Raw genomic sequence first — 21445 nt, 5'->3', positions numbered from 1 at the left:
AGACCCCACTGGTCTCCAGAATACCTGCTGTCCGAAGCATCCGCTAACATTTATCCAAAAAACCCTAGGCATCCTCTGACTCAGCACTACTAAAAGATGGAGGTCGAAGCCTCTCAAATCTCTCAAGTCTCCTCTGCTCGTCATCTGCCATAACAGGAACTACCGGGGCCTGAGCAACTGCAACCGGCAGGGCTGGTAGTGCCCCCGGTATCTGAAGTCCCTATACTACCTGGTCTGAGTACCTTTCCCGGCCTGAGAAGTGGCAGGTGCGGCCTGAGCTGAAACCACCTAAGCAAAACCAGTGCAGGCTGCCAATATCTGGGCCAAAGTCTCCTGAAGGCCTGGAATCTTAATGGGCACAGCTGGTGCCTGAGCTGATCCTGTAGGCACAACTATATCTGAAATCTGCTCCTGAGATGGAGCAACTGGTGGTACTACAGGTGCTAGACCAACTGTGGTACGAGCTACACCTCGGCCCCGGCCTCTACCACGGCCCCGACCTCTCGCGAACCTAACTGGTGGCACTGGTGCTTGACCGTCCGATCCGGTAGTACGTGTCCTCACCATCTGTGAGAGAATAGATTAACAGAAATTTAGTTTCCGGAATCAACAAATTCGCATGACGGAATACAAGAAAGTGAAGTTTTCCTACGATTTCCGCAGCCTCTCGAAGATAAGTATAGACATCTCTGTACCGATCCGCAAGACTTTACTAAACCTGCTCATGACTCGTGAGACCTATGTAAGCTAGGCTCTAATACCAACTTGTCACGACCCAAATTCCTAACATGTCATGATGGCGCCTATCTCGGTACTAGGCAAGCCGACAACATCAATAACCCACGATTTCCTTTAAATTTAAAAGCGTAACGTTTAATACAATACCAAAGATCTAGCAATTTCCGATACAACACTCCCAAAACCTGCTGTCACTGAGTACATGAGCATCTAATATGAGTACAAGTCTGGAAAATACGATCTATAATAGTCTGAGACCAAATACAGTAAAAAAGGAGATAGAGAAGGAGAGACAAGGTCTGCGGAACATGGAAGCTACCTCAAAATCTCCTAAAAGTCAACTACACAAAATGATCAACACCCGCTATGTTCAGGAACACCTGGATCTGCACACGAAGAGCAGGGTGTAGTATGAGTACAACCAACTCAGCAAGTAACAATAATAACTAAGGAACTAAAGATAATGACGAGCTACACAGTCATAGTTCACTTTCAGTAGTTCCAGCAAGGAATAGATATGCTTTCAAATCCGACAGTTTAAGTCAAATCAATTTTATACAGTTCAATTTCAAGTAGTCCGGATATAAATTCTTTCAGAGATTTCACAACAATGATAGATAGCAACCAAGTGCAACAACAAATGCAAAGCAAGTATAGCCTCTCAGGCAACAGTCACTCAGCTCATCACAACAGCTCAACCACTCGGCTCTCAGCCCTCAGCACTCACACTCAATGGGTACCCGCGCTCACTGGGGGTGTGTACAGAATTCGGAAGGGCTCCTACAACCCAAGTGCCATAATCTGCACGGACAACTCACGTGCTGCACGGATAACTCACGTGCTATAATATCCTGCATGGACAACTCACGTGCCATAATATCCTTACCTCACTAATAGGCCCTCGGCCTTACTTAGTCCTTCACCTCTCTAGTCTCTCGGGCTCTCAGAAATCACAAAGATCAGCCCAAACAAAGATAACATAGTGCATCAACAAATATCAAGAAAGACTGAGGTATGATTCGCTAATAAAATCAAGACTGAGCACAAGATAGCAATTAGCAAATAATTCAACAAGTTCGTGACCTCTGTGGGTCCCAACAGTACTATCACATAGCCCAAGCATGATTTTTAACATGATTTACAGTCGAATTTCTTCAACATAAAGAGAGCTTATAGCTAACAACAGGTTATTCAACTTTACAGTTTCACGGGACGGACCAAGTCACAATCCCTTTGGTGCACGCTCACACGCCCGTCTCCTAGCATGTGTGTCACCTCCAAAATAATCACATGACATAAAATCCGGGGTTTCATACCCTCGGGACCAGATTTATAACTGTTACTTACCTCAACCCGTATAATTATTTATTTCGCTATGCCCTTTCCACGAGAATTGGTCTCTGAAAGCCTCGTATCTAGACACAATTAATTCGAATAAGTCAATACAAATTATTGTAATTAATTCCATAAGAAAATACTAATATTTCCAATAACATCCGAAATTAACTTCAAAATTTGCCCGTAGGGCCCATATCTTGGAACCCGACAAAATTTACAGAATATGAATGCCCATCCAACCACGAGTCCAACCATATAAATTTCACCAAAATCCGACACCAACTCGACCCTCAAATCTTCAATTAAAATCTATGAAGATTTCTACCATTTTCAACCCAATCCTTACCCATTTGAACTTAACCATCTTTCCACAACCTTATTGGTATGTATATATGATACTCTACACCCAAGAATCATACTATTAATCACCCATCTTTACTCCAAACCCGAAATTGAAGAATTAGAGAAAGGAATTCTTACCTCTTTGAATCCCTAGCAAGATCCTTGTGAAATCTTCAAACCTTGAACAAGAATTGATGGATAAATGACTAAGTCTTAATTTTCTCTCTCTAAAATGCTCTCACCTCTCTCTAAAATATCAGATTTTGGCTCAAAAATGAGATTCAAGGGCTATAAATCGAAGTTGGGTCGGGTCAAAAATTAGAAAGAATGGAAGCTCCGACACAGTTATGCGGTCGCATATGCGATCGCATAACAGGTATGCGGTCCGCATACCAACCGCATAATTTGGCCTCCAAAGCTGGGCGTTACTGACCTGTTCTACGGTCATTATGTGGTCCGCATACTTGTTCTACGATCGTATAATGTACCACAAAATAGGTCTGCGGTCCCATAGTGCACCGCAGATTTTCCTCAAATCTTGACCTCCTCCTGCTCCACTTTGCGACCATTATGCGGTCCGCAGAGTGATTTTGCGACCGCATAGTGGTCGCAGAAATGACCATTTTCCGACAAAATTTTCCTTTACACATCGGTGCATTGTTCAACCCAAAAAGTCCGAGCCTCTAATTGATATACCTCGGCACCACCAAACCTTAATTTCCTTAGCAAAATTTTCTCCGGGGTCGTTACACATAAGTTAACATCCGGTCAACCTTTTCAACTTAAATTCTAAACCTTGGAACTAAGCACTCCAAATCATTTCAAAACCTCACCGAACCCAAACCAATTACCCCGGCAAGCCAAATAATAACTGTAATTCACAATTTAAGCAGTAAATGGGGGAACGGGATTACAATAGTCAAAACGACCGGCTGGGTCGTTACATTGCACTTCAGATTTATCTTGGCCTTAAGTGCATCTGAAGTGCAATTTTTCACTTCAGACTTTTTGTCCTTAAGTGCATGAAACCATTGGTTTCACTTCAGACCTCTCTGACCTTTAGTGCATAAAAATATTTATTACACTTCAGACCTATTTGGCCTTAAGTGCATCTTAAGTGCAATTTTACACTTTAGACTTAATTGGACTTAATTGCATTGCACTTCATACTAATTCTTTTTAACTTCAGACCCGATATGTCTGAATTTCATCGTAAAGTGGGTAGGCTTACAAATTTTCTTGCAAAGTAGTTATAACTTCAATTGTGACCCAAAATCGGGTATAGATGTAAAAGCCCCAATAAATTTTGCCTATTTGACCCAAAATAATATACAAATGAAAAGTACTGAGTTGCATGAGATGTTTAGTTTATATATAAAAAAATGGCTAGTTATGTATGTAGATAATAAGTGCAAAATAAATGTAGACAAGTTTGCCAAATTTAAATTGGTCTATTTGAAAATTTTAAACTGAGAATTGTCAGTATTGTCCACCTTAATATCTCGATGCTCGTGACTCATGTCAACTCTTTTCACAGTGTTACTTACATTTTTTATTTTGCGAAAGAATTTTTGTAACGACCTGACCGGTTGTTTTGAGTGTATTAGCCTCGGTCCCTTATTTACTATTTTTTCCATATCTATTTCTGCTTATGTGATTTCCCGAGAGGTTTTATTTTTGGTTTCGGAGTGTTTTGGGACACTTAGTCCCTAAAACGGAAGCTTAAGTTTCAGGATTTTGACCGTAGTTAGAATTGTGTGAAGACGACTCCAGAATGGAGTTTCATCGGTTCCGTTAGCTCCGTTGGGTGATTTTGGACTTATGAGCGTGTCCGGACTGTGAATTTGAAGTCTGTAGCTAATGTAGGCTTGAAATGGCGAAAGTCGAATTTTTGGGAAGTTTGACCGGGGGATTGACTTTTTGATATTGGAGTTGGATTCCGATTTCGGAAGTTGGAATTGGTCATAATGTTGAATATGACTTGTGTGCAAAATTTGAGGTCAATCGGACGTGATTTGATAGGTTTCGGCATTGTTTGTAGAATTTAGAAATTTCAAAGTTCATTAAGTTTGGATTGGAGGGTGATTCATGCTTTTGTTGTTGTTTGACGTGTTTTGAGGGCTCGACTAAGTTCGTATGGTGTTTTAGGACTTGTTGGTATATTTAGTTGAGGTCCCCGGGGCCTCGGGTGTGTTTCAGATGCTTAACGGTTTGAATTTGGACTTAGGCAAATGGCTGAAGCCTTTCTGATATCTGATGGTTTCGCACCTGCGGTGGGGAAACCGCAGGTGCATACTCGCACGTGCGGATGAAGGAGCGCAGAAGCGAGAATTGAGGAGATGGCCAGGGGTCGCAGGTGCGAGAGCATTTCCGCATCTGCGAGTCGGCATATGCGCTTGAGGTTCCGCAGATGCGGAGAGTGAGCTAGAGGGGAAGATTGCAGAAGCGGACATTTGTCCGCAGGTGCGCACACGCAGGTGCGACCACTTGCTCGCAGATGTGGACCCAGCCCCTTAAGTCATTTCCGCACCTGCGAGGGCAATTCTGTAGGTACGGTGTCGCAGGTGCAATGGTATGCCCGCAAATACTGAAGAACTAGGCAGAAAAATGGGATTTCGAGGGTTTGAATTCCATTTTGATTTTTGGGACTTTGAGAGCTCGGTGTGAGGCAAATTTTTGAGGGTTCTTCAAGAAGATTGTTGGGGTAAGTGATTCTAACTCGGATTGGACTATATTTCATGAATCTATTGCTATTTTTATCATCTAATTAGGGATTTGAGTTGTAAATTTGGGGGTAAATGGTAGAAACTTCATAAGCTAAAATTTCAAGTTTTGGAAGGTGATTTGAGGTTGGATTTGAGTAATTCTTGTATGGTTGGACTCGTGAGTGGATGGGTGTTCACATTTTGTGACTTTTGTCGGATTTCGAGTCGTGGGCCCGGGGGCAGGTTTGGGCCTATTTCGGATTTTGGCTTATAATATCACTTTTTCTTGTGGAATTGATTCATTTAGCCTATATTAATTATATTGTAATGCTTGTGGCTAGATTCGGGGTGTTTGGAGATTGATTCGAGGGGCAAAGGCATTGCGGAGTATGATTTTGCACGGTTTGAGGTAAGTAACAGTTTTAAATCTGGTCCTGAGGGTATGAAACCACGGATTATTGGATTATGTGAGTACTTCGGAGGTGACGCACATGCTAGGTGACGGGCATGTGGGCGTGCACCATAGGAATTGGGACTTGGTCCATTCCATGAAACTGTAAAGTTGAATAACTTGTTGCTAGCTATATGCTCTCCCTATGTTATAGAAATTTGACTGCAAATCATGTTAGAATTCATGCTTAGGCTATGTGATGGTACTGTTGGGACCCGTAGAGGTTGCATACTTGTTGAATTACTTGCTAATTATTGTCTTGTACTCAGTCACAGTTTAGTTTTTTATCTCAATCTCTATTATTCCTTATTGATGCATCATATTATTGTTGTTTGGGCTGATTTGCATGATCACCGAGAGCCCGAGAGACTGGAGAGATTTATGACTGAGTGATGCCGAGGGCCTATTTGTGAGGTATTGATACTATGGCATGTGAGTTGTCTGTGCATCACGTGAGTTGTCCGTGCGGATTGACATATTGATATTATAGCACGTGAGTTGTCCGTGCAGATATAGCGCTTGGGCTGAAAGGAGCCCCTATGGAGTCTGCACACCCCTAGTGAGCGCATGTACCTATTGAGTGTGAGTACTGAGGGCTGAGAGTCGAGTTTCGAGCTGTTGTGACGAGTTGAGTGACTGTTGCCCTGAGAGGCTGTACTTGTTTCTTTTCATTTGTTGATGTACTTAGTTGCTATCTGTCATTGTTGTAAAATTCGTGAAAGATTCTATATCGGGATTACACAAACTTTAACTGTATAAAACTGATTGGACTTAAACTGTCAGATGTGAAAGCATGTTTACTCTTTGCTGGAATTATTGAAAATGAATTGTAATTTTATAGCTCGCCACTGCTTCTTAGTTCCTTATTTATTTTTGTTACTTGTTGAGTTAGTTGTGCTCATGCTACACCCTACACTTCATGTGCAGATCCAAGTGTGTTTGATCAGGGAGGTCGTTGAGTTCGTGCGCGATCGAGTACCAAAGACAACGAGGTAGCTGTCGGCGTCCGCAGACCTTGTCTCTCCTTCTATGTTTTCTTTCTTTTCTGTATTGATACTTAGACACTGTTTTTATTAGATTGGATATCTAGATGATCATGACTTGGTGACACCCCGATGTTTGGGGCTATCTTTCCGCATTTTTTTTAATTCAACTCCGATTTTTGTAAATAAAAAAATAATAATTCTGGTATGAAAAAGCTTTGAATTATCCCTTTTATGAAATATTGAAGTATTTTGAAAGGTCGGCTTGCCTAGTACCATCGATAGGCGCCATCACGATAGGTTAGAGTTTAGGGTCGTGACAACACGGAAGTTTGATGCAGTTTGGGTGATTATGGACCGGCTGACCAAGTCAACTCATTTCATTCTTGTGATGACTACCTATTCTTCCGAGCAGCTGGCTCAAGTGTATATCCGCAAGATCGCCAGGCTCCATGGCAAACCGGTATTTATCATCTATGACCGGGATACGCAGTTTACATCACGGTTCTGAAAGGCCATGCAGCATGAGTTGGGGACTCGAGTGAAGTTGAGCACAGTATTTCTCCCTCAGACAGACGGACAGTCCAAGGATATTAGAGGATATGCTCCGTGTGTGTGTGATGGAGTTTTGGGGTTCGTGGGATCAGTTCTTGCCTCTAGCAGAATTTGCTTACAACAACAGTTACCAGTCGAACATCCAGATGGCAACGTATGAGGCTTTGTATGGTAGGCAGTGTAGGTCTCCCGTGGGTTGGTTCGAATCGGGCGAGGCTAGATTATTGGGTACATACTTGGTTCAGGATGCTCTGAGAAGATTAAGGTGATTCAGGATAGACTACGCACATCCCAGTCCAGACAGAAGAGTTATGCGGATCGGAAGGTTCGCGATATTGCATTCATGGTTAAAGAGTGGGTCTTGCTCCGGGTGTTACCCATGAAGGGTGTTATGAGGTTCGGAAAGAAGGGCAAGATGAGCCCGAGGTTTATCTGTCCATTTGAGGTGTTGCGACATGTTAGGGAGGTTGCTTATGCGCTTTCCTTGCCTCCCAGTCTATCAGGAGTTTACCCAGTATTCCATGTTTCTATTCTCCGGAAGTATCACGGCGATCCGTCTCACGTGTTGTATTTCAGCTCAGTCCAGTTGGACAAGGATCTATCTTATGTTGAGGAGCCGATGGCGATCTTGGATAGGTAGGTTCAAAAGTTGAGGTCAAAGAATATTGCTTCTCTAAAGGTTCAGTGGAAGGACCAGCCGGTCGAGGAGGCGACTTGGGAGACCGAGCATGAAATGCGCAGCCGTTATCCTCATTTTTTCACTACTTTAGGTATGTCTCTATGCTCGTTCGAGGACGAATAATTATTTTAAGAGGGGGAGGATGTAACGACTCGGCCGGTTGTTTTGAGTGTATTAGCCCTGATCCCCTATTTACTGTTTTCCCTATATCTATTTCTGCTTATGTGACTTGCCGAGAGATCTTGTTTTTGGTTTCAGAGTATTTTGGGACACTTAGTCCCTAAAACGGAAGCTTAAGTCTCAGGATTTTGACCATAGTCGGAATTTTATGAATACAAATCCGAAATGAAGTTTCGTCGGTTCTGTTAGCTCCGTTGGGTGATTTTGGACTTAGGAGCGTGTTCGGATTGTGAATGTGAGGTCTGTAGCTAATTTAGGCTTGAAATGGCGAAAGTCGAATTTTTGGGAAGTTTGACCGAGGGGTTGATTTTTTGATATCGGGGTCGAATTCCGATTTCGAAAGTTGGAATAGGTCCATAATGTTGAATATGACTTGTGTGCAAAATTTGAGGTCAATCAGACGTGATTTGATAGGTTTCGACATCGTTTGTAGAATTTGGAAATTTCAAAGTTTATTAAGTTTAGATTGGAGGGTGATTCATATTTTTGTTATTGTTTGACATTTTTTGAGGGCTCGACTAAGTTCGTATGGTATTTTAGGACTTGTTGGTACATTTATTTGAGGTCCCGGGGGCCTCGGGTGTGTTTCGGATGCTTAACGGTTTGAATTTGGACTTGGGCAAATAGCTGAAGCCTTCTGATATCTGATGGTTTCGCACCTGTGGTGGGGAGACCGCAGGTGCGTACTCGCACGTGCGGATGAAGGAGCGCAGAAGCGGGAATTGAGGAGATGGCCAGGGGTTGCAGGTGCGAAGGAATTTCTGCATATGCGAGTCCGCAGATTCGCTTGAGGTTCCGTAGATGCGGAGAGTGGGCTGGAGGGGAAAATCGTAGAAGCGGACATTTATCCGCAGGTGCGCACACGCAAGTGCGACCACTTGCTCGTAGATGCGGACCCAGCCAATTAAGTCATTTCTGCACCTGCGAGGGAAATTTCACAGGTGCGGTATCGCAGGTGCGATGGTATGCCCGCAGATGCGGAAGAACTGGGCAGAAAAATGGGATTTCGAAGGTTTGACTTCCATTTCAATTTTGGGACTTTGAGAGCTCGGTGTGAGGCAATATTTCAAGGTTTCTTCAAGAAGATTGTTGGGGTAAGTGATTCTAACTTGGATTGGACTATATTTCATGAATCTATTGCTATTTTCATAATCTAATTAGGGATTTGAGTTGTAAATTTGAGGAAAAATGGTAGAAACTTCATAGGCTAAAATTTTGAGTTTTGGAAGGTGATTAGAGGTTGGATTCGAGTAATTCTTGTATGGCTGGACTGATGGGTGTTCACATTTTGTAACTTTTGTTGGATTTCGAGACGTAGGCCCAGGGGGCGGTTTGAGCCTATTTCGGATTTTGGCTTATAATTTTACGTTTTCTTGTGGAATTGATTCCTTTAGCCTATATTAATTATATTGTACTGCTTGTGGCTAGATTCAGGGTGTTTGGAGATTGATTCGAGGGGCAAAGGCATTACAGAGTAGGATTTTGCACGATTTGAGGTAAGTAACAGTTTTAAATCTGGTCTTGAGGGTATAAAACCCCGGATTGTTGGATTATGTGAGTACTTTGGAGGTGACGCATATGCTAGGTGACAGGCGTGTGGGCTTGAACCGTAAGAATTGGGACTTGGTCCATTCCGTGAAACTGTAAAGTTGAATAACTTGTTGCTAGCTATATGCTCTTCCTGTGTTATAGAAATTTGACTGCAAATCATGTTAGAAATCATACTTAGGCTATGTGATGGTACTGTTGGGACCCGCAGAGGTCGCGTACTTGTTGAATTACTTGCTAATTGCTGTCTTGTACTCAGTCATATTTTACTTATTTATTTTATCTCAATCTCTATTGTTCCTTGTTGATGTATCATATTATTGTTGTTTGGGCTGATTTGCATTATCACCGAGAGCCTGAGAGACTGCAGAGATTTATGTCTGAGTGAGGCCGAGGGCTGTCTGTGAGGTATTGATACTATGGCACGTGAGTTGTCTGTGCAGCACATGAGTTGTTCGTTCAACATGTGAGTTGTCCGTGCGGATTGACACATTGATATTATAGCACGTGAGTTGTCCGTGCAGATATAGCGCTTGGGCTGAAAGGAGCCCCTCCGGAGTCTACACAACCCAATGAGCGCATGTACCTATTGAGTGTGAGTACTGAGGGCTGAGAGCCGAGTTTCGAGCTGTTGTGACGAGTTGAGTGACTGTTGCCCTGAGAGGTTGTACTTGTTTTCTTTTCATTTGTTGATGCACTTAGTTGCTATCTGTCATTGTTATGAAATTCCTGAAAGATTCTATATCTGGATTACATAAACTTTAACTGTATAATACTGACTGGACTTAAACTGCTGGATGTGAAAGCATGTCTATTCTTTGCTGAAATTATTGAAAATGAACTGTAATTGTATAAATCGCCACTGCTTCTCAGTTCCTTATTTATTTCTGTTACTTGCTGAGTTGGTTGTACTCATGCTACACCCTGCACTTCATGTGCAGATCAAGGTGTGTTTGATCAAGGAGGTCATTGAGTTCGTGCGCAATCGACTACCAGAGACAACGAGGTAGCTGCCGGCGTCCGCAGACCTTGTCTCTCCTTCTATGTTTTTTTTCTTTTCTGTATTGATACTTAGACATTGTTTTTATTAGACTGGATATGTAGATGCTCATGACTTTGTGACACCCCGATGTTTGGGGCTATGATAGTTTAACTCCGATTTTTGTAAAAAAAAAATTCTAGTATGAAAAAGTTTTGAATTATCCTTTTTATGAAATATTGAAGTATTTTGAAAGGTCGGCTTGCCTAGTACCATCGATAGGCGCCATAACGACATGTTAGAGTTTTGGGTCGTGACACCGTCTAATATTCGTATGCGAGTTATAGTGTCCTATACTATAAGTTCTCTTTGGACTCTCCTCCTTGTCAAAGACCTCCTTGTCTATTGTTTGTTTATATTTTCCTCTTAAAATCTTTTCATGTAAATATACTTTTACCTTTTTCCCTTTCCTAAGAAAATGCAAAATATCTCCAATATTATAATATCCATTCAACACTAACTGTTTGACTTCTGACATCTATAGCTGCAAATAATTGAAACTACAGTTCATTGCACGTGCCTTTGCAATAGTGATTCCTTAATAATACTCATTTCGTTCGGAGTATAAGAAAAAAAGGCTTTTGACATATACTATAATTTTAATGTTGTGTAGCTATAGCCTATAAAAATTTCTTATTAAAAATTAAATAAATAAAATAAAAATTTTAAAATTAAATTATCTTAAATATAAAAATATATTATTCTTTTTGAATTAGCTAATGAGTAAATTATATCAAATAAATTTAAAACGGAGAGAGTACATAGTAGTTGCCACCTTTTTTTTATTTCTCATTGAGCGTGTATACTCACTTCGGGACTGACTAATTTGGGTTCACATCTAAATATGACTATTTCGTGAGATTTATCTTCCTATACACTATTTGAAACCTTATTACCCTCCCTACTCAAGTTTCAATTTAATTACATGATCATATACTATTTACCAATTATATACAAATAAGTTTTAAATGAGTATCCCTTTATATTAGGAATTGAATCAGGAATATCAGTTATTTCCTTATCCCTTTATACTTGCCCACTCTCTCTCTCTCAGTCTCTCTGTCTCTGTCTCTCTCTTCGTCTCTCTACTCTCCTTCTCTGCTTTCTCCCCAATTTTTCTTCATTTTATGAATTTCAATCGTTTTAACTTAGGAATTTCCTTTCATGTTGCACAATTGGTGTTCAAATTGAAATTGTCAATCAATAAATTTTGAAGGTGTTTGACTCTCCACCATTGACAACCATTAAAAAGCTTTGAAGCTTTGAAATGGAATTTGGGTTTTCAAAAACCATTATTTGTTTGGAATAGGTATTGTTGCAAATAATTGGTATATTGTTTGGAGTTTATATCTCAATTTTGAGGGTGTTTTAGTGAAGATTAGACTTGATTTTGGCTGAATTTAAGATTGAAACTCGAAGAAGAAGAAGAAGAAGAAGAAGAAGAAGAAGAAGAAGAAGAAGAAGAAGAAGAAGAACACATGACATACAATATACTTACGAAATTATAGTAAAGTTATATTATAATTGTATGTAAATTGTATTATGTTGTAGTTATATATTTGTTTTGCGGAAATGATCCAAAAATATTTGATTATTTTAATATTGTATAAAAGTTGAAAAATAGTCGTATAACGTATGAATCGTTGTATAAAATTTGTATTTAAGTTATCAATACTATCTTTTTACATAAAGTTGTTGATATGTATCAAAATTGTATTAAGAGAGTAAGTTTTAATTGGAATTTTAGAGAGGAAGAAGCACACACCACATACAAAATATATACAAAATAGATACAAATTATATACAAAATAAATACAAAATATATACAAGGACATATTGTATAAAAATTGTATTTAAGTTGTATGATATTGTAGTTGTATTTAACTGGGTAGAAATAATGTATGAAAGTTGTAGATAAGTTATAAATAAGTTGTATAATATATAATTAGTTGTATTAAATTTATTTTTACTATTTATGTTGTTGTAGATATTCAAATTTGCATTAAATTTGTACGAAATTTATTTTCAATTTGTATGTTGATGTACCATATATTGTTCTTTTCTCAGTTGATTTTATCTTCTCTGAAGTCCGAGGAGATACTAAATTTTGTTCAGCTGCAACATTCAATGTAGGTTTTTCGTCGCCTGCTTTTGGAGACATTACCTTTTACTATGCCTCGTTTACACTATGTTCAGGTGTGACAATGCCCCCCTATTATTTCTGGTAAAAATATTAACTAAATTGATGGTACATTTTATTCCCATATAGAAAGGGGTAAAAGAAATTTCTGGAAAAACATTATCTTCCAACTTCAAATGAACCGTTGCCTAATGGATAGTACTTTCATGGCAATAACAGGGGACCGTTGGGAGCTGGGACCAAATGACGAATCTTCTCATCCAACTAGACCGTTTCCATAATTAAATATAAGTTCGATCTGGAGAGAGAGGAGAGAGGAGAGAAAAAAAAAATAGTGTAACTAAATCCCTTGATTGAAGACACTATAAATGAATTGGGAGCCTTTTAAGTTAAAATGTATATAATTTGTAAGTAATCTTTGTTTAAGACATGTAATATACAAAATTAAAACAATTCGGTAAATAAGTTTCAAATATTATATAAAAAAAAAATCTCACGATTACCAAAAAATACTTTATTTTTGGGCTTGAAACAGAAATTTCTGATTAAGATAATTAACCACACCAACCGTCGTTGGTGGTCAATAGTTGCAACTTGTTAAAACTCCAAGTCCACCTACTGTGGTTGGCATTAAAATAAGCTTCATTCTAAAAGGGCAGCTGCTGTACACAGAGTTCAAACAGAAGGGAACAAAGAAAGAATTAGAGGAAGAATGGAAGCTGAGCATTCAAGTATGATGTTACCAAACAAGCAAGTTGTGTTCAAGAATTATGTTGAAGGGTATCCAAAAGAGAGTGATTTTGAGCTAAGAAGTACAATGATAAGTTCCCAGATTCCTCAAGATTCAAATGGTTTGTTTGTTAAGAATCTTTACTTGGGTTGTGACCCTTACATGCGCCACAAGATGTCTCCTCATGAGTCCAAGGATGTTTCCTTGCTTACCTCATTCAAACCTGGTTCTGTAAGTGGATTTTCTTGAAATTTTGCTCGTTTGATTCTTGAATGTTGTTCCAAGGCTTGTTTGGTTGGGTGGCAAATTAAACCCTTCTGATTGGATTTGATTTGGATTCTTGCCTGTGTGATTTCCCTTTCGAATTTGAATAACTTTGAGGCCATTGCTTGGTGCTGCAAATGTTATAAAGTTGGCAGAAACTGATTTTCAGAAGGGGCATTATATTTGAGTAATTACTGGTTGAGAAGACTATAGGTAGATTCCTAATTTAGTCCATTTACTTGACATTTCACCAATGGATTCTTGAATGCTGTTTTTTTTTATTGGATTCCTGGGTTAGTTTAGAGATCTAGAGTTAGAAAATATACAGAACATCTAATATTTTTTATTCTTATTTTAATAAAATTGGCATGAGATGAGTTTTAGTGGAGTAAAGTAGTCAGTGAGATTCATATAGTCGGCTCCATCTTCTTTAGGACAAACCGGTAGTTGTTGTTGTTTGATTCTTGAGTTTGTTGGGTTGGGTTGTGTTGGGGGATGTAGGAGGCGGTGGGGCAAATTGACCCTTAACTTTGCTGTTTGAATTTGGATTATTGACTGTGTTTTTCCCATTTGAATTTGGATTATTGGGCTTCTTGTGCCAAAGCTCATACATTAAGCAAATGCATATTTTCAATGATTAACTGGAAAAATTATAGCTTGTTTCATTATTAAGTCTATTTTCTTCACAATTTTTCAACGTATTCTTGAATGTTGCTTTTAACTATTTTTGGCTTCATGGCTGAGTTGAGTGGGGGAGGGGGGGTAGAGGAAGGAGTTGAACAAATTAACCCATAATTTTGCTCTTTTGCTTTGAAGTCTTAATAGTGATTTCCCCTTTTGAATTTTGATACCTCTTAGGTCATTACTGGACTTGGTGTTGCAAAAATTATTAAATCAGCAAATGCAGATTTCGAGGAGGGAGATTATATCTGGGGAATGACTGGTTGGGAAGACTATAGCTTGATTCTTAATTCGGATGGGCTTTTCAAGATCAAATATACGGATGTGCCACTCTCATACTATGCTGGAATTCTAGGTACCAATTTCTATTTACATTTCCTAATTATATGCCCGAAACCTTCCTGTCCCTTTTTATATAGTAGGTAGTCGCTTGCTTCTTGGTTGTGATAAGAAAAGGTTGCTCATTGAAACTATTACTTCCGGTTTCAAGTAATGTAAGTCATTTTGTCGAGGCTGGAGAATTTAGGGTTTGTTAACCTAATTGAAAATTTCAAAACATGGATTTCCAAATTAGGAGTTTTACGCAAGAGAAAATGGACTATTTGCAGATTCTTGTTCGTGATAATAACAAGGTGATTTCATCATAACAGGTATGCCAGGACTCGCAGCCTATATTGGCTTTTATAATGTATGCTCTGCTAAGGAAGGGGATATAGTCTATGTCTCCTCCGCAGCAGGAGGGGTTGGTCAGCTTGTTGGACAATTCGCGAAAATGAAAGGATGCTATGTTGTTGGAAGTGCAAGTACTGATGAAAAGGTAATAGTCCACTGTTGCTTTAATATGTAATTGGGCATTATTAAAGGCGTGCTGCACTTGTTTTGCAGGTAGATCTTTTGAAATCAGAACTTGGCTTCGATGATGCTTTTAACTACAAAGAAGGAACTGATTTTGCTGGAGCCTTGAAAAGGTTTGTGATATATATGATCTTCTTTTATAGCTCAAGCATATCTAATTTACTCGTGTCTTGCTAATGGGGTGTCACGACCCAATTTAGGATCGTGACCGGCGCTTAGGAGCAAGTGCTCCCAAGTAAGCCTCATCAGTATTTTACAGAAAATCAGACGGAGTTTTCCATGTTTTTGGACTATCCAAAAATTTCACTGTCTCAAAATCAACAACCAACCATCCTAATATCAAACTAAACAATTGACAACTTATCAATTAACCAAAACAAGTCTCCATCATTACTAATCAACCCACTAACAACCAAAAATACTAATTTATCTCCAATTTCGATAAGAAAGTGCAATACTCATCCTAAGTCCATAATAACAAAAGAATACTCAAGACTCTAAAAGAATGACTATGGAGCGACTCTAAGAGTTCAAAGAAAAGACCATAACAATAAATAAAATCTCCGCTCACGCGAACAAGTGCGAGGCTCACCAAGAACTATCAACCTGTGCGCTCTAATTAACGAAATCCTCGCCTACGTCAACTGCTGTCTCTGTAAAAAATTAGCAGGGAATGAGTTGCTAGCTCAGTGAGTAATAACAGTTAACCACAACCGTTTTTATTGGGGACAAGTCAGAAAACATACTAGTATATCAAACAGAAAATAACATAAAAATGTCCTTTCAGAAACAATAAATAATTTTCAGTCTCATTATGTTTTTCTTGTAGTATAATACAATTAACAATTCAGTAATAAGCTCGGTAACCACCGTATAATATCAATATTCACATTTGGGAGGTTTCAATGAATGGATCATGTAATCGGTATAACTGTGGACTTCTTCGTAAGAAGTCAAATATAATGGTAGTCCCTACTCGAGGAAAATCGGTAACGATATGCTAGTTCTACCTTCCCACTAGCGAGAGTTATAACGGTAATCGGTAATTACAAGGTGCACCAGGTCTAACGAACCCGCCGTTAGCTACAAGATCCTTCAATGTCTACTCCCATTTATACTTGTCTCTGTAATCCGTATATACTCGTAGAAAATATTTTAAAACAATATAGGGCATTTCAGTTCTTATCAAATTATATAATTTCATTTCGATAACAGTAAATTCAAGTAACTGGTAAAACAGATCTAGTGACAACGGAAATATTTAAAACAACGGTAATCATCTCAAATAACTATTTCGGTATCATATCGAGTAATCCGTATATACTCGTAGAAAATATTTTAAAACAATATAGGGCATTTCGGTTCTTATCAAATCATATAATTTTATTTCGATAACAGTAAATTGAAGTAACGGTAAAATAGATCTAGTGACAATGGGAATATTTAAAACAACGGTAATCATCTCAAATAACTATTTCGGTATCATATCGAGTAAAAGACTTGTCCCACATGCAACTCAAAATAATCGGTAACATATTCATATTAAAAATCATGTGTAAATCATGCAAGTTATGAAAACACAAATTGCAGTAAGATTACTACTCACAATACTTCGTGCAAAATACCAAACTCGTCACCTCAAACGATCCGTACGACTTTCTTCAATCAATGTATAATCACATCAATATCGATCTCATCTTAATTTCCTTGTTTTGGCTAATTCATAGCTAATTTAGAATGCCCAACCCTTGGATTCATGTTTGACTCTTAATTCGTCAATTTATACTTACTCGCGCTACTGATAGTTTAGAATACTTCAAAATCTATTAAATACAACTTATTCATATGATATACCCAGTTAATTCACGGAAAAGTCTTATGAATTTCTCCCAATTTCTTTGACTTTAACTTTCAAATTCTTAATCCAATTCCAAAATTATATCTACTCAGCCCTATAAGAATCATGTATATAAAATTCCATTGTCTGTACTAGATTAATAGTAACTTGAATTTTGTTGATAGCTAATAGTGTGCTAAGTATTAAGTAAAGGAATCAGATTACCATGGAAAAGTTTTAGAATTCAATTACCTAGCTTGTTCCCCTTCTCTGTAAATCTCTTTGCTAGAACAAAGTAGACCCACTTTGTGGTTGCTTTTGATCGCCTCTGTCCGTTGCTTCTGCCGAGCTTGGTCCCTTATTCTTTTGTTTTTGAATGCTTCAATGCTTCTGTTTCTTTTTAGCGCAGCTTTGCTGCTTTCCCCTTTTTTCCTTTTCCCTTTCCCCTTTCCCCTTTTCCCCTTTCTTCGTTTTTTGATTTTTGGCCGGAATAGGCTTCGGCCCTTTTATTGAATTCCTTATCTCTTTTTTTTTTGTGTTTTATTAGTTAGTTTCTTATTATTTATTTTTTTTGCTAATGACCAATACACCCTTATCCTTATAAAAAATATAGGGTATTACATGGGGACACTGAAACACGTAGAATAAGCTCAGGCGAGCTCCTCTACACACAATTGGTGAAATTAATTATCGAGTTTTATGAGTCTGAAGCTATTGATTACTATGTTAAATTTGGGTCAAGGGAAGAAATACTTGATACAATTCAATTTTTTGTGGAATGATTTTTGTATTACTTTATGCAATTTTCTGTGGAATGATTTCTGTATCTGCCTGTCACTGCATGTTGAAATTAATTTATCGATTTTATGAGTCTGAAACCAGTACATTACTATGTTATTTAAGGGGAGAATTGAATTTCTTTTCTGTGGAATGATATGTTTCTAATCTATGTATCACTGCAAAATGAGGGAACTTTCTAAAGGGTATTGACAAAAATTGAACAGTCATCAAATTAATGTGTCTGAAACTAGTACTTTACTATGTTAAATTTGGGTTAGGGGAGAAATGCAAACTTACTTTTTTTGCGGAATGATGTGTTAATTCATCTGTCTGTTATGGCAGAACGAAGACACTTTCACAGGGCGTTGATAAACGCTGAAATTAATTATCGAATTTTATGAGTCTGAAAGTAGTACTTTACTAAACTTAATTTGGTCACGGAGAAATGCTTTTTGCAAAATCACTTTTCTGTTGAATGATATGTTTCTTCAACTGTCTGTCTCTACAAAATGAAGGCACTTCCCCAAGGGAATTGATGTTTACTTTGAGAACGTTGGAGGAAGTATGCTGGACGAGGTGCTTTTGCACATGAATCTCTATGGTAGGATTACAGTTTCTGGGATGATCTCTCAGTACAATTTAAAGAAACCAGATGGTATTCACAACTTGTTTTGCCTTATCACAAAGAGATTACGGATGGAAGGTTTCTCCGAGCTTGACTTCCGGCACAAGGTTCCAGAATACCTCGAGTTTGTTATTCAGCTTATAAGAGAGAAAAAGCTGGTTTTTGTAGAAGACATTGCTGAGGGTTTGGAAAATGCTGCATCAGCTTTTGTTGGTATTTATCATGGGCGAAATGTCGGAAAGCAGATTATCCAGGTTTCAACTGACTGAGAACTCGCAGAATTTGGATAAAAACAAAAAAATTCTGTAATTCATTCTCACTTCCTATTAAATGTTGCCAAAAGCAATTTGCTGAGGATATTGATGCAGTCCTTTTTGAATAACTGTTTTATTCTCCTAGCCGATAAAGATTGACTAGGATTTATGCTTCTCTCCCATGTAATAATTGATTGAAAGACCACTTTTGACACGAAATCTTCTAGTCATGTATCAAGTCTTGGTCTAAAATTGTATGCTGTATGCTTGTAAAAAAGAAGAGAACTCATCTTGGAGTTCAAGTGACCTTTTGGAACTGACATGATAAAAGATAAAAGTAGTCCTCCAGTGGTATTTGCACAGTTGACGTTCCACTTTTGTTGAAAAGTACTACGTATCTTTTTGCTTCTATTAATTTGTGGTGAGAAAGTGGAGCGATGGCTGTGGGATTATGGAAGTTCTTGTCAAAAAAATATTCACCACCCATTCTTGGATTAAATCAAAGCAAAGCTGCAAAATACATCAAAATAGAGAAATTAATAAAAACTCTAAAAGTTGTTCAGTTTTAGCCATTTTATCAAGAAAAGAGCAGAGAATATGTTGTTTTTATCTCCTACCTGATTTTCTGCAAGACCCATCTGAATAACTCCATTTGGATTGTACTTAGGATTAAGTGATGGGGGAATAGAGATCTGAAGAAAGTCTAGATTCCAAGATCACAGGAACAGGAAACTTAGGATGTGTAGTGAGCCCATAATGTTCTTCCACACTTATATCTTCTGGCTTCATACCTTCAGGTAATTTCCAGTTGAATCCATGCAACATGTTGGCTAATGTTACTCGGATAACCTTAAGTCCAAGGCTATAGCCAGGGCACCTCCTTCGCCCCGAGCCAAATGGCAAGAAAGCAAAGTTATGTCCGTCCATATCAATGTCGTTCTCTAAGAATCTCTCGGGGAGAAACTCTTGTGCTCTATCCCAGTATTTTGGGTCCCTTCCAATGGTCCAAACATTCACCAGAACGGTCGTTCCTTTCTGTATGTCATAACCAGCCACGTTACAATCTTCTATAGCACAATGCGGTGCTAGCATAGTTCCTAGAGGATGTAACCTTAGTGTTTCCTTGAGGATTGCTTCAACGTAAGATAGCTGCGAGCAATCTTTCTCTTCTACCCATCTCTCTTTCCCGACAATCCGGTCAAGCTCTTCGGTTGCCTTCTCAATAACCCTTGGCTGTCTAAGAAGTTCTTGAAATGCCCATTGCACTGCTGCTGTTAAGCTATCTGTTCCTCCAGTTAGTAAATCCTGCCATAGTTTAACAAGGTTAGCATTTTTGTCTAAAACAAGAGAAAATCTTGAGAAATTATTTTTATAACCTTAGTAGGAACTAACCTGCATTAACCCTTTGACACAGTCATTAGTGAGTTTGACTTCCAGATTAGGATCTTCAGCCATCTTCAACAAGACATCAACCATGTCTTTTGGGACAAAGTTCTTCTCTGCATTCTTCTTAGCCCTGTGATCATCTAGCACAATGTTGTGGAACTTATCAAAAGTTCTTTTCAAAGCCTTCATTTGTTTCACATAGCCTTGTAGGTCCAAGAAGCTGAGCCATGGAATCCAATCTCCAATGTTGAAAGCACCATTAAGTAAGAACCATTGATCTACCAGGTACTGCAAATCTTCTACTCTAACTGTTGATTCACCAAAATACTTGTTGCTCAAAACCATCCTTGTCATGCTGCAGAGGCTAAATCGCGACAAATGGTCTTTGAGAAAAAATGGCTTTCCAGCAAGGGAATTCAGCTGGGAAATCAAGGCCTGCCTTTCTTCAACACGAATGTACTCGAACGAGTCTAGCCTTTTCGGAGTAAATATCTGGTTAAGGTAAATTCGTCGTGCTTGGCGCCAATAGGGACCATAGGGTGCCCATGTCATGTCACAATAGTTATAGCTTGTATACTTTCCACCAGCTAGCATAGGACGGGAGGCGAAATTAGCATCATGTACTTTTAAAAACTGTTTTGCCATTTCAGCAGATGAAGCAACAAGAACTGGCCTGGAGCCAAATTTCAGCAGCATCAACTCTCCATATTTTTTGGAAAGCAAGTCAAAAGATTGATGTGGTATAGGACCAAGTAGGTTCAAATTGCCAATGATGGGCCATGGTTTTGGACCTGGTGGTATTTTCCGGTTAACCGGTCTTCGACAGGTGATTATTTTACAGAGAAAAGCTAATGCAGATAGCCCTGCCAAGGCTAGAAAAACCCAAGAATTCTCCATTTTAGGTGATGGATAATGAGGGTTGAAGAAGTTTAATTTAATTTGTTTTGTAAAGAATGATAATTATTTATAGAACAAGTATGTGGGATTTGGAGTTACACTGAAATTGAGACTTTGACTATGTAGTCCAATTTCTGGAAAGTGAAAATGACACTTGCCTTGTAGACTTCTATTAAATCATACAACTATGGACCACTCGGAGCACAAGATTTGAAAAGTGAGCACCACTATTTTGTATTATAATTGTTTTGTGGTTTCCTCGAAAATCTAGAGTAAATGATATGACGGAAAGTCGGAAATTAGTGAATTAGACCACTAAATATTGTAAGAAATTGAACATGGGACCTGTTTCTTTAATGTCTTCTTTTCATTTACAGTTAAGGTCTTAAAATTATTATTTTTTCTATTCACGCACATAAAAGTTACAGTGTTGTATTC

At 38.5% G+C, this 21445-nt stretch overlaps 2 protein-coding genes across 2 annotated transcripts; one reads left to right on the top strand and one right to left on the bottom strand.

Annotated features, from left to right (window-relative positions):
- Nucleotides 1-13244: 13244 nt before the first annotated feature.
- LOC107783865 (2-alkenal reductase (NADP(+)-dependent)-like) lies at nucleotides 13245-18976 on the top strand. The gene is made up of 5 exons (XM_016604895.2): nucleotides 13245-13659; nucleotides 14551-14728; nucleotides 15024-15190; nucleotides 15259-15341; nucleotides 18361-18976. The coding sequence occupies exons 1-5, from the start codon at nucleotides 13411-13413 to the stop codon at nucleotides 18737-18739; spliced, it is 1056 nt and encodes a 351-aa protein (XP_016460381.1). The 5' UTR covers nucleotides 13245-13410; the 3' UTR covers nucleotides 18740-18976.
- Nucleotides 18977-19383: 407 nt separating this feature from the next.
- On the bottom strand, nucleotides 19384-21027 carry LOC107783864 (flavonoid 3'-monooxygenase-like; the record flags this gene model as incomplete). Its single annotated transcript, NM_001325372.1, is given in 2 exon segments — nucleotides 19384-20029; nucleotides 20117-21027. Coding segments are annotated over 2 exon segments (1527 nt in total). The 5' UTR covers nucleotides 21008-21027.
- Nucleotides 21028-21445: the final 418 nt, after the last annotated feature.

This window comes from Nicotiana tabacum, chromosome 4 (genome assembly GCF_000715075.1).
Source record: "Nicotiana tabacum cultivar K326 chromosome 4, ASM71507v2, whole genome shotgun sequence".
Classification (NCBI taxonomy): domain Eukaryota; kingdom Viridiplantae; phylum Streptophyta; class Magnoliopsida; order Solanales; family Solanaceae; genus Nicotiana; species Nicotiana tabacum.
This window is presented reverse-complemented; position numbering and strand designations above follow the sequence as displayed.

Coding starts and splice junctions, on each gene's coding strand:
- LOC107783865 (XM_016604895.2), top strand. CDS start 13,411: ATGGAAGCTGAGCATTCAAGTATGATGTTACCAAACAAGCAAGTTGTG. Junction 14,729..15,023: donor ATACTATGCTGGAATTCTAG/GTACCAATTTCT, acceptor TCATCATAACAG/GTATGCCAGGACTCGCAGCC. Junction 15,342..18,360: donor TTTGCTGGAGCCTTGAAAAG/GTTTGTGATATA, acceptor TACAAAATGAAG/GCACTTCCCCAAGGGAATTG.